The sequence below is a fragment of the Sabethes cyaneus genome, chromosome 3 (genome assembly GCF_943734655.1).
Source record: "Sabethes cyaneus chromosome 3, idSabCyanKW18_F2, whole genome shotgun sequence".
In the NCBI taxonomy this organism is placed as follows: Eukaryota; Metazoa; Arthropoda; class Insecta; order Diptera; family Culicidae; genus Sabethes; species Sabethes cyaneus.
The window spans coordinates 187,255,047-187,280,772 of NC_071355.1; the positions used below are offsets into that span (position 1 = coordinate 187,255,047).

Genomic DNA, 25,726 nt, shown 5'->3' on the forward strand with positions numbered 1-25,726 from the left:
TAAGTTCAAATTCGATCTTGAATTCAAGTCCAATTTCAATTCTAATGTCAACTTACATTTCAAACCTAATTCCAAGTCTAATAAAATTTTCAATCCGATTTTAAATTATAACTTCAAATTCTTTATTAAGGCCGAATTTATGTCTAATGCCAAGCAGAACTTCCAGTCATTACTCCAAAGTTGAGTCTAATTTCAAATCCAGTATTCAGTCCAATTTTTAGTTTAATTTGAACTAAAGCTTCAAGCCCAAACTAGTCCGAATTCAGATCTAATTTAAATTCCTATTTTAAGCCCGATTTCAAGTCGAATTCCAACTTCACTTTCTAGTCCAGTTTCAAGTCCGATTTCAATTCCAATTTTAACTTTAATTTTAAACCCAGTTACGTTCGAAACTCCGAAGTTTTCCACCGAATCGGCCGGTATTTTTGTGATAAGTAATAACAGATACGCTAAACGCCTACGATGACTTCGTGTTACCAGATCAAAAACGTTCTTGTGAAAGGTCGGGTGCCCCATCTTTTGCTTATGTCTGGGCACGCTAGTGTAAATGTGGGACACTTTCTGGGACACACTTCGTGATCCGGGACAAGTCATCCAAATCCGCGACTGTGCGGCGTAATCCGGGACATCTGATCAGTTTACGTTAACACATACATTTTGATCAGAACTCAGAACACAGCTTCTGAATGAGTTTGATCAGAATGTATCTTTCATTCTGTTTGATAACAGTGCAGGAGTGCTAAATAAAGCATGGATCATCACATAAATACATTACCAGTAAAAGCTCCATTTTGACATTGGGATTTCAAAATTCTGTAAAATACCCAGCCTTGATTCAATTAGTTTGAGTACGCAGCGTGAATCAGAACGTCGTAAACAAATTACTCATTTTTATTTAAAAATAACAAGTCATTTCGAATTAATTTGATTGGGCTTGGGTTTGAAATTGCGTTTTATCTTGAGAACTTGATTTTTCGTTCTATTAGAAAAAAAACTTCCAATTTTCTAATCAACAGCATAATGGACTGTCCTTATTGTAGAGATCAGAAAAAAGAAAACTCAGCTTTCAAAAGATCCCATTCCTTGCCCCGTACATGAGACCGTACGACGGATCACGGCACGCTAGTACCTATATTCCGGTAATGTTCTGCGTGTGTCTCTCTCTTTCTGTGTTGACGACAGCAACAACGGAATGATTTTCCCAGACAGATTGGGATGGGAGAGATTGCACTTTTTCCCGGTTCGCTTCCTCGCAGCATAATCGGTTTTCGGTTTCATACACCAGGCAGCAGAGAGTCCTACTACTATACGTACTGCGTGACTATGCGCCTATATGCGCCGCTGCTGTGCAAAAAAGGGAAAACCGTGACGGTGTACGGAAAAAGTGCGGTAGGTAATGTGGGGAATGTGAGACGGTTTTTAGCACACACATAGTAGTTTTACGCAGCACAAAACTAACGACCAGCGCAAGCAAGGAGCGCGAGGGTGGCTCACCGTGGGTGGAAAGCGCCAACTAAAGTGAGAGTACAGAATGCGGGAGGTAAAGCGAAATGCAGTATCCATCCATCCGTCCGTTCGTTCCTTCGTTCGTCCGTAATCGTAGTCGTTGTATTGTGTAGGTCTAAATTCTCTGTTGCGTCAATTTCCACAGCCGTTGTGGGTCACGGCGGCATGCATGGATTGCAGCACTGAGGGCAGTGGAGTAAAGGACGACCCGGGGGGTGCGAACGAGACCACAAGAGAGTCCAATACATGGCTGGCCTGGCTGACTGGCTGGCTGGTTGACTGGCTGGGAAGTATTACTTCACTCCCCTCGCTCGCTCGCTCGCTGGTTCGTTCGTTCGCTCGTTCGTTCGCTCGTTCGCTCGCTTGCCAATGCCGGCGCGGCGGAAGAGGCATCAGCAGCAAGCGGACCTCCGCTGTGTATTACGCTGTTTGGCTGCGCTCTCGTTTGTCTGCCGCGCGCACCAACACCAACGCCCGGAGCTGGGGGGAATAACAGCGCGAGTTCGACACTTCATGGTACCTTCCTGGGAGCGCTTCGAGCTAGTCTTACATACACTCGCTTCGAGAGAACACGCGAATCGCTAGAGTTCCGCTTCGAACGTCTGAAACGTTTAAGGAAATCTCGGTCAAGACAAGTGCGCGCGTTTTGTAATCCAAGTTCGCGGAGAACAGTTTATTTGTGTTGTTTGTTTTATTTTGGGTAAAGTTAAGGTCGTTTATGACCTCGAAAAAATAACAGTTGACGAGCGTGAAAAACAAAAAATTTGTTAGTGAAAATAAACAGTGGGGAGTTTAGTGCTTTGAACTTGATTTGAACAAAAAAAAAGACGCTAAGGAGGAGACCGATAGCAAAAAGGATTACAACATCAAACAAACAGTACCGGAGAAGTGCAGCAGCAGCAGCAGCAGAAGCAGCAGCACCAGCAGTAGTAGACTTCGGCATCGGAGGCCTTTGTCCTCCCAGAAAATCCCGTCCAGACAGACTGTTAAACAGTGAGTGTTGTTCTTGTTCAACCCTCTTTTTGGTTCTTTTCTCCTCATCGTCGTCGTCCTCGTCCAGAGCGGTGGCAGCGACGGCGACGACGACGACGACGACGGACGACGGACGGCAGGCGGCAAGCATATGCGAAGTGTGTTGTTCTGTCTGCCTGTATATGTGTGTATATTTTTGGAGAGTTCTTTGAACCGGCGGACAGCCAGACAACAAAGGCAGTTAAATTGTGGTGCATGCAGTTTCCATTGAGGATTCTTTGACCCCTCATCTCCGGCGGCGGTGTGGTGCGCAAATAGCGCCGCTCCAGGACCTCGTTTGCGAAATGATTGCGTTGCGATCGGTTTTTGATCGTTTGGTATCAAGCGTTTGCAAACAAACGAAAAAAAAAACAACGGGCTAGACGATAGTGTGTGCTATTTATGAATGATGTATCCTTGACCTTGCTCTTGCTCTATGATGAACTTTCTAGGTGTGAGATTTGAAATGACGCGAACTTGTTGTGCAAGCGTTATTGCAAAACAGACCAATTATTAGTTAGTCAGCGTCCTCAGAACAGCCAGTGACTCAGTGTTTGTTCCACCGAATTTTCTGAGACGTCATTTTCCGTGCAAATCTATTCCGCATTAGTTCGGGTCTATGGCCACGGGTTGAGATGTGCAGTACCGCGTGTTTCGTGTGAAGAACTGGGGGAAACCTCGTGCGGTATGCGTTGTTACCTAACATTGCCACAGAACAGTGATTAGATGCCTAAGTCGGCGATGCGAAGATAAGCGAAAGTAGGACGTTCCTGAAATGCCACCGTCAGGGAAAACCGCGGAGCAGGTGCCACAGAGAGGGTGCTCACGCGTGTTTTGCCGCGCGCTCTCTTAGCTACTGTAATAACAGAATAACAGCGAAATTGCGCCGATGCTCCGCCGACCACCGCTCTGCTACCAGTCGCGACAGCCAGCGTTCATCACGATAAAGACGATGATGATGTTGATGATGGTGATGACGATGACGGGCGGTGACGTAACGGAACCGATGAGGGCACGCGGCTCCGTCCTCGTGGTGCACGTTTTTTGTTGTTGTTGTCGTTGCCCGCGACGAGCCGAGCTCGTCGAGGGTTCTAAATTCCGTCGAGAAGCGAAGAACGGTTGGACGGTGTTTTGCGTCGAAATTGCAAACCGTAGTAGAGTGAAGGACGGTTGAACCATTTTCGGAGTGATCCACCTAATGAATAATTCCGGCTAATTGCTGTTATTGACGATTCGCCAGAACCGGAGTGTATTCGTTCGCAAGCTCATCGGTACCGTTGGGTTTTTTTTTTGGTTCGAGGCGACAGTTTCTGATAAACTTTATTTTGCCACCTAGAGAAGCGCGAGTCAGAACCGTTCCTGTGTGTTTGTGTCTGTGTGTATGTGATGTATGTTCGTGTAGGCAGCGTGATGTGAGGACATGATTGCGAGCAGGTGCAGATGAATAATACCGCACTGGGCGAACGAAGGTGGCGCGTGGCGGTAGAATGTGCGCATTGACACAAGGATGATGAAATAGTTTCGCGAGCACAAAGCCTTGAGCTTGTTCGAGCGGATTCGTAAATAAGTGAACATGTGAATGTTCGTTCTATCGATGTGTGCTAGCTGGTTGGGAAAGCTGTTCACAGGCCGATCGGTGCACGTTAAGGTTCGCTGACTGATTGGGCAATTTACTACACGTGTAATGTGATATACACAAATAAGCTCGACACGGTGAAGCTCGTCCTTTCCGTTCTAACGGCGACACGAGCCATGCCCCGATTTGCTGGTTGCGCATTGAGTGGAATTTTAAATGTTTACGTGCCGCTCCATGTCGTAATCGAACGGTTCAAATTATGCCACGCAATAGAATGCTGCTTCTTCGTTCGATGAATAAACACGGCTAGCCGACCTTGACAGGGCAATGCCTACGGAAGTGGTTCCACTTCGGGCGTGATGATCTAATAAAAATGAACGCTAAGTAGTACAGTAGACGGACTGGAAAAGTTAGCTCACAGACGAGTAAATTCAGCGGAAAAGTTTTCCAAAATTTAGCAACACTTTGAAAAATTATTTGTTGGATCAAATTTTTAAGGAATTTTTATGTTTGATGCATTTTGAAATGAAATATTCTCAAGTGATTCCGGGTCAAAATAAGGGTATTTTTATAGTAAAAGTTCTATAGTTTCTAAACAAGAAAAGATAGCGGTATACTATGTTCAGCAATATTGTGTATTTTTACTATTTGTTCAATTTTGTTAAACAGGAAAAAGTCATACAACTACTACAAAAAGAGCTAAAATAGAAAAACTAATTTTAACGATTTTTCATTTATGAGAAATAGCATTTTTCTATCTTTGCTGAAGAGTCTTCAGCAAAATTTCTCGTAATAATATGCTGTAAAACTTTGCAGAACACATCAATGTGTTATATTGAAACTGAAGAAAAATATTTTTTTTATTGCACTTTTAGGGAGATTAATCAAAATTTGAATTCCGCTGGACGATAGAACTTTTAATTTTAAGAAACTCTTCCAAAGGTTCCATAAACCTAAAATCAAGTTTTCCCGCTCAAAACTAATGCGCACCAAAAAAGGTTCTGCGCCAGTGTGCTGTGCCCGATTCATTGAGCTTTAGGTTTACCAATTGAGGGTTAAAATTTAATTTTTAGTAGAAGTCTTCGATATTGCAAGGTCTTAAGTCTTGAATTTTGAAAAAAAAATCGAAAAAAAATTCCCGATTTTGTCAGTTTCCCCATTTTGTCAGCTCAAAATTCAATATGGGGCTGACAAAATCGGCACATTACTGTATCTCCGATTAGGAGCTTCTGAAGATTTCGTCTGCTGGCTTTAAACATCCTTGACGAACAGTAGCCTTTCAGTAAAGCTAGGCTCTACTGAGCCCTGCAATCTCTGCAATAAGTCTGGTGTTCCACTGGGAAGTAATTTAGGACCGATACTTTTCCTCATCTAATTCAAGGACGTGTGCTTTGTAATTCTAACGGGATGTAAACTGCTGCTATACGTGGATGACTTAAAAAATTGCCTAGCCGTAAGCTCCATAGAGGACTGCAAGCAGCTACAAAATTTTGTTGATCGTATTGTCAACTAATGTTGTATGAACAATCTCGCTATAAGTGTCTCCAAATACTCTGTCATCACGATTACTAGAAGCAAAACTCCAATTGCAGAGTCGAAAGGTCTCTGCTATAAGTTGAGTTCGTGTTAAAGACATTGGAGTTGATTTCGGTTAATTCTTGATATGGCCTCTGTGTTCCGGAGCCCATATGCACACCTGCGGATATCTAGAATCGCGGCGCTACAGGGACGCATTAAGATTTCTTCCATGGCCGGATCCGGCAAATCTTCCACCGTATGAAGCAGGTGCAAACTATTAAACATTGACACTCTAGTGAAAAGAAGAGATGTTTCGAGAGCCGCATTTGCTGCTAAACTTCTAAAGGGGGAATTTGATACAAGTAATATGGCGTATTTTAATTTCTGTTTGCCCTCTGTTTGATTTTACGTGTTCATCTGACTAATTTAAACAAATAATCCGTGATTGTGACATATTAGGTTAAGCTATCCCAGTGATCCTAGGGTAGTGTTTTGGGACCACTGCTATATTCTTTATTTTTTTCGACGGTTTAATCTGGCTACTCAACCAAGAAGCATGGTTTTTTTTCACCGATAGAAGATAGAATGGGATGGATTCTTATGGGCGTTATTTAAAGTTAGATGCGACTTTTACATATTTACATAAACTAAGTGCACAAGAAAACAATTGTGGCTGGAGAAATGGTGTGTCATCTGCTGTTATTATACTAAATACCAAATCCATTTTGACTACAAAACTTTTGAAGCCAAGCTGCGTGGGATGGAATTAATGCGGTACCTTGAGTAGTTACATTCAGGGAAAACTAACAGTAATGTCACATATACAAGCTCTGGCTGATGAAGTTAATTAAGCCACTGCGGATTATTTTTAAAATTGATGTCACACCCTCCCCCCTTTTTGAAAATAGCTTTATAGAGCGACAGGCAAAAAAATCCTTGAGTCAATTTTTTTTGTATAAAATCAATAGTCTGTAGGTTCTGTAGCATACAGAACTCAAAAAATGTGGGTACGAAACAGAAGTGGAATTTCTAACAATGTAATGACCGAAAAGCGATAAAAAAATTCTTTCAATTTTATCTCTCTTTTGGTAGGTTATTGGCATACAAAATGATAACGTATATATGTAAAGCAAGAACAGATTTGCTTACTTACTTGATAGGAAAAACCAACACTCTTTGCAGAAAAAGCAGCTGCAATAGGCTTTTATTTGCTCATCTTTACAGTAAACGAACAGCGGAATTTGCTTCTCACAGTGACCCAGCGACTATGAGTTTTTTACAGCCATTTTCTCCACCCATAAATAATTCTAAATACAGTAATGATTCGATTTGGTCTCCACCATGATGAATTTAGGGGCGACAAGGTAGGTCACCTTAGTCAACTTAGGGGAGGAAGGACCAACCCATCGCTTATAATAAGGTAAAACAACCTGCGATCCACTTAGATTGCTTAAAATAGGTTTCCTAAACTCATCTCAGCTGACAAATGGAAAATATAGAGGCACGATATTTTTTATCGCCTTTGGTGCTCAACATATAAATACCAATATTTTTAATATATTTGTAATTACGAAAAATTTAAGTTTTTGAGCGACCACAGGCGCTATAACCTAGGTTTTTACCAAGGGTGAGTAAGTAAATGTGCTTGTTCCATCCCCGAGGGTCCGGAGTATCAATTAATCTTTACTACCCAAATACTTCCAACGAAAATCAAAGCTTAATTATTAATCAGAAGCGGCTGGTACGAGACGTTCTCGTTTCTTCTTCCTCTGTAGATTCAGAAATGTATCTATGTATGAATAATTTATTCACACAAGATTCATTTGAATGAATCGTCTCTGCGCCAATACATACTCGGATGTTTCGCAAATGTCAATACAGACAAGAAAATAATTTGAAATATTTCTATGATTAGAAATATTTAAAATTATCTACAGGAATCCTTTATTGTGGCTGTAATGGTACTAATAAGAATAAGAATAAGAATTACGAAAAATTTAAGCTTCATTCAGGCTCATTAAATGCACTAGTTGGTGACATTAATTTGAAGACATGAGCCATTTTTTCACGCGACTAGTCTTGCGGCATGTTTTTAGTTCTCACGCACCGTGAAGAAATGCCAAAACAACGAAAGCATCTTTTGTTTTTCGTGTCATACACACTTCTGTACGATACAGACTCGTCCTCACTAGTAAGTCATAAAACACATGCGTTTTTGGTATTCTCTTTTGATGTTGCACACGTAAGTACCCAACAAACATTTTTGTTTAATAGTAGCTTATTCAACCGTTGTATAGCTAATTACCGAACGCTTGATACGCTGTTATACGACAAAAATATTTGTTGGGTACAACATTACAGCTTTTCCTCAAACAACGCGGTTTTAAATAAGAACATTCCCAATAAGGACGGTTTCGAATAATTCGACTAAGTAAATTAATTTTATATTTCTACTGCTGGTACTGATAAAAATAGTAAGTTGACGTCTGAGAAAAATGAAAAAACAATCAACATGTATGGGTCAGTGCTATGTACCGTACTTAAAATTAAATTAAAACCGATTTCTACAGCATCTACTATTAGCAGATTTTAAAAGTAGTTATCAACCTAAAAATCATGCAGAAATGAAACAATTTTCAATACACAAATGTAAAGGCTGGGTGAAAATCGCATCAATAATTATACCTAATTCGCTATCGCTTGTCTATACTGTTACAAGTACAATTGTTAGCAAAAAGCGGCGAATGCGTATCATTTCTATACCTACTATGACATTTTGTGTGACTGATCACCACGCATAACAAAATGTTTGCTTATTATCTGGTACGTATTCGAGTCAGTTTCGACGCTTTCAAAACATAGACACTGTTGACACAGAGACAGTACGGAGTGGTTATATTGGTTAACAGTTTGACATGGCGTTACATGCTGGTGTGCAGAAAAACGTCAACCGTTTCAGTCCCTGGCTTCAATTTGATCATTTTTGGAGAGTTTTTTAAGGTACAATTTGTTTGATACCTACTAAAACCACAATAAAAAATCGGTTCTGTGATTCAAAAATCATGATTTTAAGAAAAAGAAGTTCAAATGCAAAAATGGTGGTTATTAGGAGTACCCTGATTGAAAAGAGGACGTTCTAAATGTAATAAAAAAATAACTTTGTGATTACACCTTATGAAAACGTATGATGTTTTGGTTTTACTTGCAATGGAATGGATGTATTCGGTAAAAAGAAACCAGAAATATCTGATTCCTTGCGGCAAATATCCCTTTATTTGCCGGTAAAAACAAAACACCAAGCAATACTATTGCATTATCACAAGTATAAACCGTACCCCAAAAACAAAAATAGTCGTTCTATGAATTTTTAATATGCTGAGTAACACAGTTTCCTCTCTCTATGAAAAAAATATAGGGGACCTTTTTGGTCCATGAAAACCATGAAAACACAAAAAAGCGAACATTTTGTTTGCTTTTCATTTGATACTAAATCATTCAAATCGGTTCGAATTACATGTAGCTGGTAGATGATATAAATTTCGAGACACTTGACATTTTTTTCTTATGACCAGTCACGCGACATGTTTCTACTATACACCAACCAGGAGAAAATGTCATGAAAGCAATGACATTTTTTGTTCTCTATGTCGTTCGCACTGCGGTGCGGTAGGCTGCCGGATGGCTTCGTCTACGGTAGGTCTTCAGCGTTCAAACGAACGCCTCTTGAAAAAGAACCACGGTTGTTCGAACGCACCCGAAGGTGACACGAAGTTTGGTTCGTGGATCGTAATCTGCTGAACTGTCAACTTAGCGAACAATCCGAACAAGCGAACCGTGAACCATGAACCGCTGATTCGAATCGGTTCACAGCTGAAAATGAACGGTTCAGAGCCGTTTTGCCCATCACTATTTGTAACCATTAATTTTGTTTCAAAGATGTTATATCTAATGGAAGCCGCCGACCAAACATTAATTTTGCACACTTTTAAAGAAAATACTCTATAACTCTGCACTTGATGAAGTAACAAATCTCATTTCTTCACCAAGGCTGCATGTTTTTACATTTTCCGCAACATTGCCCAAGAAATCATGTATCTATCTTCTAACACAAAAGTGTTTTCTTTTTGTGGATAGGGAAGACACACTTAAAACGTTCGGTAAAATTTTACCGAACTCTGAACAGGTGCCAATCGACATTTCCTGATCGTTAGTAATGTTTGGCATCATAAAAAAATTTTACCGAACGTTCGGCTGTGCTAAATTTTGCCGAACTCGGTACTTTTTTTTAAGTGTGTATGATTTATTGGAAGAAAATTTCCGATATATTGACTAAACGTGTTGTGTAAGGGTAGGTGGAAATAATGGTCACAGTGGTCAAATCTTCCGACAAAAAAGGGTAGGTGGGTCTCGAACCCACAACTCTCTATTGCCGGTCAAGTGGGATTTCATTACACCGCCGAGCCACTCTTCTATTAGGAAAGTTTATTCGGAATCTAGTTTTAATGCGCTCTTCCAAATTTATCATTCTTCACACACTTACTCAGCGAGGGTATTGTTTTTGTGTGGCTGCCTTTGATTCTGCCGCACAGATGATAGATGGTTATCTACTCGGTAAGTGCGGTAGAAACGGCAGTCAGTTGCCATTATCACTAGCGTTACTAGTAGCGTAGTGTTACACCAGTGTTTCTTGTTATATTACTCCATTTTGGACATGACATAAACTTTTCTCTTTTGAAAAGAGAGCACATGTATACTAAAAAGCAAATGGATACTAAAAATGACATTTAACTTACTCGCTCACTCAATTAGCAAAAGGACCCGGTGGTCAGTATAAGGCTACTAAGGTATTGTCTCTATTTAACTTGATCCATAGGGCTACTTCGGACGACTGAACCGATTTCCATTATTGTGATACCAAAAAGTAAGGTTTACGTAAGGTATTATATGTGAGTAGAAGTCAGTAGAAGTGATATAAACCAACTAACATAGTGCTAACAAACAGTTAAATTATGTTTGGAAGACGTGTCAATTATTGTCTCAAATAAAAAGTAAGATGGTATAATAAAGGTTCCTTTCACCACCAGGTGGATGAAATCCAATCCTCTATAATCTACAACTTAAATTTTTTAGAGCATTATCACCTCAATTATATAAATAGTTACGCAAAAATCAGAATAGAGCTCTCACTTGGACTTTTTGCCTTTCTAGTATATAAATATATAGTATAAAGGTATAGGAATCACTCGGAAAACCGAAAATCGAAAGAGAGCCCAGCGGGCCGAATGTCAGGTACCATTAGACTCTTTTTATTTAGAAACAAATTATAGCCCTGTTATTGGATGATTCCCAGGGTCACAATTCGCACAGTTTACACGGAAAGAAATCCGATTCCGATACCATGAATGAAATCATGAACTTTGAATTTCTGTCAAATCATGACTGAACTGCCATATCAAGCAGCACAAAATCATGAATAATTGTTCAAGATTTTATGTTGCGTTATACTGCAAGAAACTCATGATATCATGAGTATTTTCATAAAGTCATGAGTCATTCTGCTCATTTTGGAGATTGAATTTCTATCCGTGTATATTTATATATGCGATACTTTTTAGACTAGTAAGAAAACGATTAAACAGGCACCCCTCTAAAGGAATAAAACAACCTTGGTCCAAAGATTTTAAACTCGCTTCAATTGGAAAAGTTCAATTGAAAAGTGTCTATAGCAAGAAAGAGGTGCGTTTTTCTGATTGGGCACCACGTAACGTAAGTGTTGCTAAAAACTGAAAAGTTTTCAGTTTCTATGGTTGTTCTTATTGTTTATCATCCGCCATTAAGGGAAGAGTGTGGTCCGGGGATTAAAAAAGAGCATTCTAGTTACTTTTTCTTTAAGCAACAAGCTTTAACTCTCACGGTCTTACATCATTGCATTTCTCTGGTTGTGATACAATCTTGAACTTTTTACATAATAGAACTCATCATTCCCTGCACAGTTGCAAATGCGACGGAATCAGTATGTTTCTTCCACTTTGAACCCCTTTTTTAGCACTGTTGACTGCCCTGCCGCTTCGTCGAAGTCATTATTTGACAGTTGCCCAAAATTTTTCGATAGGTCGTAACTCCGGACAATTTGAAGAGTTCATCTCTTGTGGCACGACATCGACGTAATTAGCTACATACCACTCTAGCACCACATTAGAGTTGTGACAGCTAACTAAACCCGGCCACTATGCGAATTTATCAGCAAACACGATCTTATACTTTGTAAAAATTTTGATCGGGAAGTTGCTTAAAATCCATTTTCACGTTGGTTTCGTCGTCCATCAAAATATATCCGTTGAATTTCGTCAAAAGTTGCTCGTACAACCGCCCAGCACGCTTATTGGCTACCAAATGCTGCTTCCGAAGTGACGATTCGGATGTTTACAGGCACTGTAAGACCTATAACCTTCTGGAGCGAGGTATTCCGCGTAAGTTCTTTGCCATCTTTCCACACCTAGGTTCCCCTAATAACCCTTCAGAATATTACACACTGTTGATTTAGGCATTTTTAGTTCTTTAGCCAACTTTGAACCAGACTACTCCGGATTTCCCTGGTGTTCGTGCAAATTTTTCTTACGTTGTTTTAGTTCAATTCAGTACTGTTTCCTATCCTGGAGGTATATTTTGGATGAAACTTGCAACAGTTGTTGTTCATAAACGCGTAAACACATTTGTGTCAAACGGTTCCAGTTCCCACCACAAGAGACGTGGCGATGACGTACGAGGGGCGTGCAGAATTTTATTTAGTCAAACTTTTGGCATAGTTCTCCTGCAGTTCAACAAAAGCACTGCAAACGTAGACAATAACAGAAACACAATTGATACGTAATATGTACTTTTATTTTAACTTCTCAATTATCAAATTTCCGCTTCTATCCGCTTTGATCTTCCAGCCACAACTTCGCATAAAATTTGCCCGAAAAAAAAAAACCGTCATGACGACGGCGAATATGATTCATGTCATTCAGCCTGTAAACACCTCATTACCTAGAAATAGTGATCAGCAAATTTGCACACACGCAGCATTACTTGAAACGAGAGATTCACATCTTCCATCCTGTTCGGTCGTGTGTTCTCACCCTAACCGTCGTCAGTCCACCAGGCAGCGCAGTGTTTTGTTTTGTTGTGGTGCCCCGTGTGTGAAACAAAATACCATCACATCGTCAACCAATAATAACAACAACAACAACAACAACAGCGGCAGCAGCAGCAGCGCCGCGATCACGTTTCGTTCGTTCGTTCGTTCCACGGAACAGACTGGAAACAGTGCGAAGAGCAACGACTAACGGCCGGCGGCGGCGACGTCAGGCGCGAGGCTACGATAAAAATCAATAGCCGCCACGTTCCGCACTTTGCTCAAATATTTATGCATACGGTAGTGCCATTAGAGCGGCGATGCACGTTGTCACATGCCGGCTTCACGTGCATCGCTCTTCTGTTGATTACAACAGCGCCGAGCACTACTCCGGCCGCTGGCCGCAATGCCGTGCCACGCCATGCCACCCTTGAAACTGCTCCTCCGCCGACTGCCTGCTGGTTGCCGGTTTTTGAATGACCCTCTCTATAAAGTTTCCACCGGTCAATAAATGCTGCCGTCCGTCGCGCACCTAACGGCGCAGTTAGTGGCAGCACGTTTTCACTAATCAACTGTTTGTGTTTCCCTCTCTTCTCTTTCCCCTGCAGATGTACTAAGACGAACTATGATGGTTGCGGAATTTGTAACACGACAACAGAACGGTTCGCCAATCAACGGTGAAATACCCGGTCAGAATCATAACAACTCCAACATGCCCGGTTAGTTCGATGTGCAACCAACTGACAGAAGCGAGCTCGTTTACTAATGATCTGTCTCTATCTCTCCCCCTTTCCTTTCCGATTGCAGCACACAGTGCCTTGCTAATGGGTAGCGACTCTACCGGACGCGGAAGTCCCGTCAGTCCGGGATCCGACTACAACGGTAACGGATATGATCTGGCATCACATCTACAGCGCAAGGAACTATTTTCCCAGCGCAAACAGCGTGAATTCATCCCAGACAACAAAAAAGACGACAGCTACTGGGATCGGAGACGCCGCAACAACGAAGCGGCCAAGCGTTCCCGCGAAAAGCGTCGTTTCAACGATATGGTTCTGGAACAGCGTGTCGTTGAACTAACTAAGGAAAACCATGTGCTGAAGGCACAACTGGATGCAATCAAAAATAAATACAACATTTGCGGGGAGAACTTGGTTAGCGTTGACCAGATAATGGCAACCCTGCCAACCAACGAACAGGTGCTGAGTTCGACAAAGCGCGTTAAAATCAACAGCACCGCACCGATTGCATTCCCGCTGGCAAGGACTCCGGTACCTCAGCCTTCACTGACACCACAACCCGTACCGGTACAGATACCACAGCATCATCATCAGTCTCACGCACCTCAGCAGGTTCTGCAGCAGCAGCAGCAGCAGCAACAACAACAACAACAGCAACAGCAACACCCAGCCCAATCGCAGCCACCCCAGCAACAATCACAGCAAGCCGCAGTCATTCACCCCAATCCGAACATCGAATCTCCCCCTCCGCCACAGTCCATCGCTTCGCAGCTGCAGCAGATCACCATTCAGCACACAAACTCACACTACAATCACCACCACTCGCCTGCCGCCATCTACCGCGGCGAGTACGAGCCCGTACTGACCAACGGTAGCAGTCGGTGCGATAGTAATAAGCGTGACACCGCCATCCGGAGTCCCCTTGCCAGAGTCGACCTGCTGGAGCGTGATGAACATCGCAATGACTCGCTGGTCGACCAGCGAGACCGAGACCGTGATCGTGAACGTGAACACGATCGCGACGACGTTCCTGCTCTACCGGTTCCTACCTTCGGCTCGACCAACTCGCACATCGGTGGACCGCACATCTCGCACCATCCGTACGCTGGTCCCTACTCGATCCCGAACTATCCGGTAAGCTATGCCGGCAACCTCTATCCGTCGCCACCGCGAGAGATCAACGCCCTGCTTACCGCCAACGTACTCAACCTCAGCCGCCGGGCTCCGTCGCCTTACGAAACCTCCAACGGAACGGGCTCGAACAGCAGTCACAGTAGTTCCGGCGACGATGAGCACGAACGCGAACAGATTCACGACCACAACAACAGTCTACCAGTGAAACTGAGGCACAAATCACATCTGGGCGACAAGGACGCAGCCACCGCCCTGCTTGCCCTGCAAAACATCAAACAAGAACCCCAGTTGCGAGCCTCTTCACCGTGGGACGATGGTGATGGTTCCTCCGACGAGCGCGACTCCGGTATCTCTACGGAGTGGCCAACCAAGGCGGAACAGAAAATGATGGTCCCCCTGCCATCGTCACCTCCGTCCATTTCGGTATCACCAATCGCATCGAATGCAGCCATCGCCGGTCCGGCCGGGAACATCATCGGCGGAAAGATCACCTCGATCCCGGCGTCCGTCGTCATCAGCAAGAAGGCCGAGGAAAACATCCATCTCCAGTCGAAATTGGCCCGGCTGGAGTCGGAAGTGGCCACTATCAAGAACATGATGATTTCCAACACTACTGGCAGCGGATTTGGTGTCACAGCCGCGGCTCAATGACGGAGACGGAACGCCTGGAACCGGGAGATTTAAGTACGGTGATATGCCGTACGTAGCTCACAATTGTGATGATGAACCTTTTTCGAAGAAAGAAACAAACGTGCAGGTGCGAAAGGAGAAAGGGAGAGCAAAAAGAGAAAAGAAAGCACGCCTTTCAGCAGTAAGATATGGTGGAATGTGTTTTTTATATAAGCAAGAAGAGAATATTTATTACTAATTATTAAGCAGAAAGATAGCATTTTCGTCAGTTGTTATTTGTGTTAAGTAAGCATGATCTGCTTAAGCAAAAGCTGGACTGACCGATAATGGCGAAGTGAACTGATAAGGCAGCTGTATGCGGGAAAGGAACAGAGTGCGCAAGGAATAATAGTAGTCCATGTACGATAACCTAGTTTTTAACGGAGCTGTTTGAAGCGACACAAAGAAGAGCCAAGCAGTTAAAAGCCAGCCTTTATCTTCAGGGAAGATTGTGTAGCACAGAGCAAAACAATCCGTAGAAGTAGCAGCTTCAAGCAGCTGTTGGAAAGGTTTTGTATAGCACCAGATTTATTAAAACTGGTAGGCACCAAGTTTCGGAAATGTGATATATTTTTTTTGTTTGCTGTATCAGTTTGAGAAAAACACCTTTCGTTTGAGGCTACTTTCTTTAAACAATGAACTCACTCGAACGGAAGGTGGATTTTAATTTATTTATCGTCCTGTAAGTACCACAGTTATTTAGCCTGTAAGTGATAACAGAAGAAATTTGTGAAATTTCCACTTGTACTGTTATATCTTTGATGCCATCACCGGGATATAAAACTAGGTGATAGTGCAGGGCCTTCACTGGCGGCCAATCCTATGAAAGATCGACTGCGTACGCCGTGCGTAGTGCCGCGGTATTAGCGAGTTTTTTTACCTTTGTATGAAGCATAAACATCAAATTGATTAATCGAGTAAATTACTTTCCACACAAAGTTTAGCCGACTTTCAGAACTGATCTTAAAAACACTACTTACGAAATAACTAATTCTGTACTACTCACTATGCAGTAGCTATTATTCGGTAGTTTTAAAATTGTCATTTTAAATTGTAATTAAGAGAAGATATGAAAACATCAAGTGTATAATTTGTATCAAATTTATGTATTTAAATATATATATTTTTAAAAAACATCATCGTGAGTTTTTTGTTACCTCATCGTAATTTATTATTCCGAAAACTAAATTGCAGCAAAAAGAAAAAGTCCCGAAAATCTATGCATGTAATGATGACATTGGTTTTTTTTGCAGGGTGTATAATTATTTGTGATTCAGAAATCAAAATTTTATCTATAGAGGACGCCAGATTTTTTTAATTTTTCTACGACTGGATCACTTCCTTTGCCATGGATAAATCACTCTTCAACAAACTGACTTGCACTAGTGTGACATAAATAAAAGGTGCTCCACCCAGCCTTTCAAAATATGTTTTGGCCTCAAAAATCGAGCAATAGTAGGATGGCGAATTTATTAGTACTTAACACAAAAATACCAACCAATTAGATTGAAAACTCCGGACTTTCGGGTGCAATTGGATTCAAAATCCAGTTGATATTGGGCTTGAACTTGGACATGAAACATAAAGCATTAAACTAGACTTGAAATTGGGCTTAAAATTGGCCATGCAATTGGACATTAATCAGACCTTGACCTTGGACATTAAATAGGACTTGAATTTAGACATGGACACGACATTGATACGAAGTTTTACTTAAAATTAGGATTGACATGTTTCGTTTTACTCTCTCACACGTTTTGCCTCTTTTCTGTTCCTATTTTTCTCTTTTCCTGTTGTGTTGTTCCACTTTTTGTTTCGTTTTACCTTCTTTTCTGTACCGTTATCTTGATTTCTGTTCTCTTTTTTTTTCTTTTCTATCCTGTGTTTTCTGATCATTGTTCAGTTTTTCTTCGTTTTTTTTTGTCCCATAATTTTTTCATTTTCAGTATTGTTTCTCACTTATTTTAAATAATTTTCATACCCGTTTTCCGTTTTTTCTTTTCCCTTTTACCTTTTATCGATTTCAGTTGTATTTTCCCAGACTTTTCCTTTTTTCGTCTTCGTCGCTTCCGTTTTTACACTTTTGGCTCCATTGTTCTACTTTTCTGATGCGTTGATTCTCTTTTTTGGCTCACTTTTTCTCTTTTGCTCTCCGGTTTTCCTTTTTTATTTCCCATTTTTCATCTCTTCCTGTCTTCAGTTCTGCTTTTTTGCTTGACCAGTTTTTACTGTTTATGTTTTCTTTTATTCTGTCTCATTTTCTCTTCTTATTCCAATTTCCCATTCTCCAATTCAATTTGTTCAATTTTTCTCCTTTTATATTTCATTTGACGTCTTTTTCCCGCTTCCCTCGTTTCCTCTATCGGTTTTCTTCTTCCCCTTGCGTTATTCGTCTTTTTCTTTTTGACTTCTCTTGTTTTCTGGTTCATTTTCCCTTTCTTGTCTCGTATTGCCTCTTTATCCAACCCGCTTTCTCATTATTCTGTTAAGTTTTTGTTTCGTTTCAGGACTTTCTCGTTTGTTTGTCACATTATTCCTCCTTTTCTCTCCCGTTTACTTTTTTCAGCCAACTGTTTCCTTTTTCTCTTCTTTTCATATCTCGTTGTTCGCCCTTGTCAGTCTTTTAATCTGTTCCGTCAACTCCTTTTCTATTTTTTAATTTGCGCCTGCTCCGTTCTTCTTCTTATTATGTCCTGCTTTTGCTCCTTTTCTGTAGCATTCTCTATTTCATCTCATGCCATTTGTCTTCCGATTTCATTTTTTCCTTTCCATTTTTTGTTCTATTTCTGTACCCCTGCTCTTCCCTGCTCCTGTAATGTGGCCAATTTTCGATTCGCACTAATTTGGTAGGATTTGGTCTGATTTGGATTAGACCTGGACAATTTTCAATTAGAATCAGACTAATTTGAGTGGGACTCGGACAAATTTAGATAGGAAATATTCGGATTTGGATCGGGTTTGGTTTGATTTCGATTGGATTTAGATGATTTTGGTCGCATTTGGGCAAATATGGTCGGTTTAGAATGGGTTTGAACTGATTTGAATTGAATTTGGAGGATCGGATTTGAACCAATTTAAATCGAGCCTGAACATTTTTTTATTGGATACGCACTAGTTTGGTCGATTTTGGATCGAAACTGATTTGGAGATATTTTGGACTAATTTCGATTGAATTTGAATGATTCTGGTTGGCTTTGGACTAATTTTAATGAGATTTGGATTAAATTAAATAGGATATGGATTAATTTAGATCGGATTTGGACTGATTTGAATTGGATTTGGATTAATTTCTTCTTGATTTGTATTAGATTTCGACCCATTTCCTATTCCCATTTTGATAAATTTTTCTCCTTTTAAATTCCATTTGACCTTTTTTTCCCGTTTCTCACGTTTTGTTCTCTCCCGCTATTCTCTTTTTCTTTTTGATTTTTCTTTTTTCTGTCCCATTTTACCTTTCTTGTCTCGTATTCCCTCTATTTCCTTTCCGTTTTTTCATTATTCTGTCAAGTTTTTTTCATTTTATTTCGGGACTTTCCCGTCTGTTTGTTTCGTTATTCCTCCTTTTCTCTCTCATTTATTTTTTTTGCCCACTGTTTTCTTCTTTTTCTATCCCGTTTTTCGTAATTCTCGATCTTTCAATCTGTTCCGTTAACTCCTTTTCTATTACTTAATTTGCGTCTGTTCCGTTCTTTCTCTTATTATGTCCTACTTTTGCTCCTTTTCTGTCACATTGTTTTTCATTTTATTCCGTTTGCCTTCCGTTTTCATTTTTTTTTCTCCATGTTTTGTCCTTTTTCTGTACTCTTTTCTCAATTTTCCTGCACCCGGAATTAGGAAAATTTTCGATTCGCACTAATTTGGTCGAATTTGGATTAAATTTAAACAATTTTCGATTAGAATCGGACTAATTTAAATGGGATTTGGACAAATTTAGGATGGAAATAGACTGATTTGTGTCGGGTCTGGGTTAATTTTCATTGGATTTGAATGGTTTTGGTCGGATTTGAATTAGGCCATTGCAAATTATTTTTAAAGTTTTTGTCACCATCCCCTTGGCTTCAAAAATCGGGGGGCAAAAAAATAATATGTATGAAATATTTTTTTTTAATTTTTTTTTTATAAAATCAATTGCCGATGGGCTCTGCGGCCTAAAAAACTCGAAAAATGAGGGTACGAGTGGAGTTAACGCTTCTAACACGGAACAGAAACGGAAATTAGAACAATGGAATTTCCGAAAATCGGCAGAAATTTTTTTCTATGATTTTTGTTTTCCTTTTTGTAGGATTTTGCTTAGAAAATGATAACGTGTATGTGAAAAGATAGAATTGATTTGGTTTTCACTTCAAGTAAAAATGCTTAAAATGCATTTTTTTGCCCGATCGCTTTATTTTTTTCGCCCCCCCTCCCCCCTTCAGTGGCCCTACTTCGGAAGGACAAAAACTTTAAAAAATATTTTCAATGGCCTTAATGGAGATTTGGACAAATTTGGATTGGGTGCGAACTGATTTGTATCGGATTTGGACTAATTTAGATTGAATTTGAACTAGTTTGGACCTGATAAAAATTGATTCGGATAGCATTTGGATGCTTTGCTTCCAAATTGGAGGATTTGCTTTGAATTATTTCGATTGGGTTAGGATTGATTTAGGTCAGATTTGGACCAATCTACCGTATGGTCGCCATCTACCGCTCATTTAAAAACGATTCTAAGTTAGTTTGTTCATAGCAAATCTAAATTGAGGTCCATCGAAAACCAATTTGCGTCATAAGATAGAGAAAACTATTGTGTTTACAAGAAAAATTGACTTGGTTTCTAAATATTTAAAAATAGTGACTTTTTTTTAAAGTAATGCAATCCCGTGACCCCTTTTACCGCTCACTTGAAATATAATGATCCATTCACCGCCCATATGGGTGCCATTTACCGCTCATATGTTTTACTGTTACCAAATAAATAAAACCCGCGTTTTGACCCTTGTTTTGGGGTTGGCATTTATAGCAGAATAGAACGTTAATATAAATACTGTTGACTTATTTCACGTTATTTGGTAGAATAGTTTCTAAATAACCAAAGCAACAAGTTCGCTTGAGCTAATAATTAATTTAGTCATTTGCACTCGGTCTTAATAAAGACGCGATCATAATGTCGTTTTTCGCTCCTCACTATAAAGATTATTTATTTTGGAAATGAACTTCTACGAACATAGTGGAAATTTTTGTTTAATTCGTATCATTAAACATACAAAAATACTGCTTGTCAATAGTTTTTACAATAATGAACCATTTTAAAAAGATGTAAGCATTTTTTGTTTGAAATGAGCGGTAAATAGAGCTGAGCGGTGAATGGCGACCTTATGGTACTTGATTCTACTTATATTTGATTTTGACAATTTGCGGTTGGTTTCGGACTAATTTGATCGAACTTGTGCTGCTTTGGAGTAGCTTTGGATTACTTTTGATTTGATTCAGAAGATTTTGGTCGGATTTGAATTGATTTGGATTGGATTTGGACTAAATTGGATCAAATTTGCACTGAACTGGAGTAGTTTTGGACCAATTTCGAATTAATCTGCATGATTTTATTTGAAATTGGACAAATTTGGTCGGATTAGATTGGTTTTAGACTAATTTGGATTGGATTTGAACAAATTTTGACTGGATTTGGAGGGTTTAGTCGGATGTGAATTAATGGAGAGTTGGTAAATTTGTTGGGTGCGGATTGATTTGTAGTGGATTTGAACTAATTTGTATTAGATTTGAACTAGTTTGGGTCAGATATGAATTGATACAGCTTAGATTGCCTGATTTGAACCGGATTTGAACTAATTTGGATGGGAGTTGAATAAAATTAGATTGAATTTGGACTAAATTGGATCGAAATTCCACTTATCTGGAATTGCTTTGGACCTTTTCCATTTTTATATAATTTGTTCGAAACAGATTGGGTTTGAACTCATTTGAATTGGATTTAGACTGATGAGGACCAGATTTGAACCAATTTACATTGAGTTTAGACATTTTTCGATTGGAAACGGACTAATTTGGTCGATTTTGAACTTATTTGGATCGAAAATGCATTGATTCGGAGTTGATTTGGACTGATTTCGATTGAATTTGGACGATTTTGGTAGGATTTGGACTAATTTTAATGGGATTCGGACCAAATTAGATAGGATTTGGGTTGATTTAGATCGGATTTGAACCAATTTGGATTGGATTTGATTAATTTTTACTCTATTTGTATTGGATTGCGACATTTTTCAGTTATATTTGGACTAATTTGGTCGGACTTATGTTGCTTTGGACTAACTCTGGATTAATTTTGATTTGATTTCGAAGATTTTGATCGGATTTGAACTAATTTGGATTGGATTTGGACTAATTTGGATCATATCAGCACTGAAATGGAGTAATTTTGGACCAATTTAGATTTAATATGCATGATTTTATTTGGATTTTGACTAATTTGGTCAGATTAGATTGGTTTTGGACTGATTCGGATTGGATTTGAACAAACTTCGATTGGATTTGGAGTAGTATCGATTAGATTTTGATCAGATTTGGATAATTTGGTTGAAATTGAGTTAGTTTGGTCGAATTAGACTGGTTTTGGACTAATTTTATCTGAATTTAACAAATCTGGATTGTATTTGGATGATTTTTTGTTGTGATTGACTAATATAGTCGAATTTAGACTTGTTTTGATTTGGACCGATTTAGATTTAATTTAGTCTAATTTATATTGGGTTTGCGAATTTGGTTTTTTTCGGCTGGACAGTCAATTGGCAAAGCAAAAGAAAAGATAAAGTGTCGTTTTGCTTTGCCAATTGACTGTCCACCCGAAAAAAAAAAAAATAAATTCGTGAATCTTCAACAGTCGATAGCTCCAAATTTATAATTATATTGGATTTAGACATGGCATTTGGGCATACTCTCAAGTACTTTTTTTACACGGTTTTTTTTTCGCTTATTAAGAACAGGACAACTTAGGGACCATTCACTTATTTCTCAATACATTTGGGAGAGGCCCGACAACCGTGACGTAGCGTAGTCCCTAAGTTGCACCGTTCTTGAGTAGTCTGAAAAACAAACTGTGTAAAAAAAGACTTTAGTGTATTTTGGTCGGACATGAACCAATTTCTATTGGATCTGGTCCTTGAAGTTGTATTCTGAATTGAGCTTAAAACTTTGACTTAAAATTGGATTTGAAATAAGTGTTGAAATTGGGCAAGGAATTAGAATTCAGTTTGGATTTGAAATATAGCTTAAATTGGGTTCGAACTTGAAATTGAGTTTATAGCTGGACTTGAAACTGAAACTATTTTTATGCAAATAATTTGCTTATCGCAAAAACAGTGGCAGATTAAATTAGAAACTTTGAACTTCTGAGCTACAGAAATTATTTGGCTTTGCATTAAATTTTAAAGGGAAGATAAGGCACGTACTTGTCATTTACTGACAGCTGCGTCAATACCAAAATTTAAAAAAAATCATAGATTTCCTACAAACAATTCTGGCGAATGACGAAAAAATCAGCGAAAGCTATTTACAGTCACCCTCCGAATAAGGCATTCCGGGGTTATGTGGAGAATATCTCTTTAACATTAGAACCCTTCCTTGCAGGTGGACAGAAGTCAACATGTATTTCAAGCAAAACGATTTCAAATGATTTTTGAAATAGAAAAAATCAATTATTTTTTTAATCAGAGCATTCCGCGAGCGCGTTGTACACTTCTACGAATTGCAGAAAGATCTCGACAAAAAGTATACGATACAACATTTTAGAAGCGAACATGTTGCGGCTTCAAATATTTACCATATTCTAAGATCCCCAAAAATCTCAGTGTCGCCCAATCGCTCAACATCTCCGGTATTTTAAGGTCCTTGGTGTATAAAAATAACTGGAGAGCCGTGAATTACAAACAGTTTATTGGTAGAATCAAGAGATGCATTCGTAAAGTTGACATGACGAACGTACAACGCTCCTGTTCCGACATCAAACGGAAGCTTCACCGAACAGCCGACTGCGGACCATTTTCAAATGTATGTATGTATGTATGTAATGCGGGGGGGGGGGAGGGGGGTATCCACCATCAGTTCAAGGTCCTGCCAGTGTAGGTGGGTAGACTTACACTAGATCCAAATTTGATTGTCAAATGAATTTCACATCAAAGCTGTTGTAGAAGGACCAAAAGGGATTGGGCGGACCCATAAGCAGAGACACTTGTGCGCATTCCGGGTTTATAAGAATTTCTTTCCAGCATTAGGATCTTTCCATGTAACAATTAATTTCGCTACACCAGCTTAAACCCACGTGATGGTTTGTTTGTTCGAAAAGTGCAACATAAATATTGTTTCAGACCTTCAGGAGTTTCCTCCTAGTGATTCTGGTTGACTCCTCACTCCATCCTCCAGTCTTCCACTCATATGTTGCCTCTGTATTCATGAATTTATCATTTAATGCATATAATGAATTTATCATATGATATATAATGAAATGAAATTAATATGGATAAAAATAGAACGAGCTCACCAGCAGTCCTTTGCATCAGATATAGTATATCAGATGCCATCATTTGAGTTTCCATCAATCCTACATGTACAACAACCCAACAACATCCATGTACATTATTAGCAAGTTTTACGGTCAATATTTCCATTGAAGGTTTTTGTAGGTTTTTGAAGAGCTAGGACGAAACAAACAATTAGAATATATGTTGGGGCTTACCTATCAACGGGGCTGGGTAGATCAGCCGTCTGCCCAAAATTACGATTTTGATATTAGCTTAGCTACTCAATCGTATGGAAAGAGCATTACCGGGTATGACCACGTGGAGGTTCTAGATAGGAACTTGGGTTGGCTAGAGCTACCCGCCGATTGCGGACCATTTTCAAATGTTCATTAATTTTTTTTAACAATGGATAATGTATCTTAAGCTTCAGTAAGTCAAATCTTACACCACAATAGATCATAGAACTGGTCGCAGTGGTCCAAGGTCCCCAACAAGGAAAAAAAAGTCAAATCTTCTTCAAAAATCTCTGTCTTTTTTTTTAACACCTTGAGAAAAACCGTTTGAGTTACTCCAATTTATTATTTTCTCAATGTCTATATTGTTAACTTTATTTACGAGATTATCCGTTTCATTACTTTTTGAAAATCATCTGCATATAGCTGAAATTTATAGTATAGCGGGTTGCTCTAGGAATCGTTAATGAACATCAAGAACAAAAGCGGTTCAAAAATTGCCACTTGTGGGACTCCGTTTATTACGCTATAAGATGATTAATAACACACTTTTTAAGTGAGAATGAATGCTTCAGGCAGTTTTAACAGACAGGTTTCCTATTTGACCTACGGTTTCGAGCTAGCTTAATCTATACCTACCTATACCTATCAAATAAGAGCAGATGCTTTTTAATTGTATTTTTCAAAATAAGGAAATATGGAAACTAACCTATTTTCACTATCGTTCAAGCTGTCTCGTTTCGTTATTCATAAGCTGTACGATGATAGCCAGCGTCAGTTCATTTACCTCAATCGATATTTACACCTTCACAACCTTTCATCACCTCTGATCAATCGTGATAGAGCTAGAACGATAATCGTAATTTAGTAGGCAGGTAGGTACTTGTGACTGCGCAGCCTGCTCTTCGATATGTATCTCTTCCCGACGACGTAATGATAACACAATTACGCAGCGCAGAGGTCAACAGCCGACCTTCGCTGGGGTGCTGCGCTGTTCGAAATAAGGCAATCGGAATGATCCGCTAGCTAACAATAGCCTGTAGCGAATCACTGTCAGCGAAGTATTCGCATCCATGTCGTAAAATATTATTAAAGCCATTTCATGAACTGGCATCGAAATACCGTCGTCACAATTTTCTTTGGATAAATTACACTTAACAACACGCCATAATCAGTGTCAAACAGCGTGTAACACTTTCTGCTACCTACCGAGCTATGCTGAAACGACAAAGAGTCAACCTACATTCGCTATGAATTACTAACTTTGCCATTGAACTGCCACCGAGAAAGTTACTGCAATTGCTTGTTGCAAGAGAAAGGTTGACTTAGCTGACTTAGCCCTTGCCGCAGCGCAGCTTGTGGCAATCGGTCCGGGATCGGCGCAAGCACTTTATGCAGAAGACTTGGTCCAGCTAGGGGGAGGTAAAAACAACCCACGGCATTTTATTAGAAATCTCAATAACTGTGTCAATTCGTGTTCACTGCGAACGGCATGACTTTTGACTGCAGGCTCTGTGTGTACTCAGCTCAGTGTGTTTTTATGCTGAGGAGAAAGTTTAGGACAGAATTGTGCTGGTACCTAACAACACTGCGGCGATGATGATGATGGTGATGGTGATGTTGATGATTTTGCCAATCTATGAGAAAGCAAACGGATTCGGGATTAAGCAAAACCAAGATCTATTGACAACAAATGACGCACTCTGTAT

General features: G+C 39.7%; 1 protein-coding gene across 1 annotated transcript; it reads left to right on the forward strand.

Moving 5' to 3' along the window:
- Positions 1-2,054: 2,054 nt before the first annotated feature.
- LOC128743836 (uncharacterized protein DDB_G0286175-like) lies at positions 2,055-16,353 on the forward strand. Its single transcript, XM_053840515.1, has 3 exons — positions 2,055-2,499; positions 13,337-13,447; positions 13,536-16,353. Exons 2-3 carry the CDS (start codon positions 13,354-13,356, stop codon positions 15,251-15,253), a joined length of 1,812 nt encoding a protein of 603 aa, XP_053696490.1. The 5' UTR covers positions 2,055-2,499; positions 13,337-13,353; the 3' UTR covers positions 15,254-16,353.
- Positions 16,354-25,726: the final 9,373 nt, after the last annotated feature.

Excerpts from the sequence above, each read along its gene's own strand:
- LOC128743836 (XM_053840515.1), top strand. The coding sequence starts at position 13,354 with ATGATGGTTGCGGAATTTGTAACACGACAACAGAACGGTTCGCCAATC. Across the intron at positions 13,448-13,535 it reads TAACAACTCCAACATGCCCG|CACACAGTGCCTTGCTAATG; the intron begins GTTAGTTCGATG and ends TTCCGATTGCAG.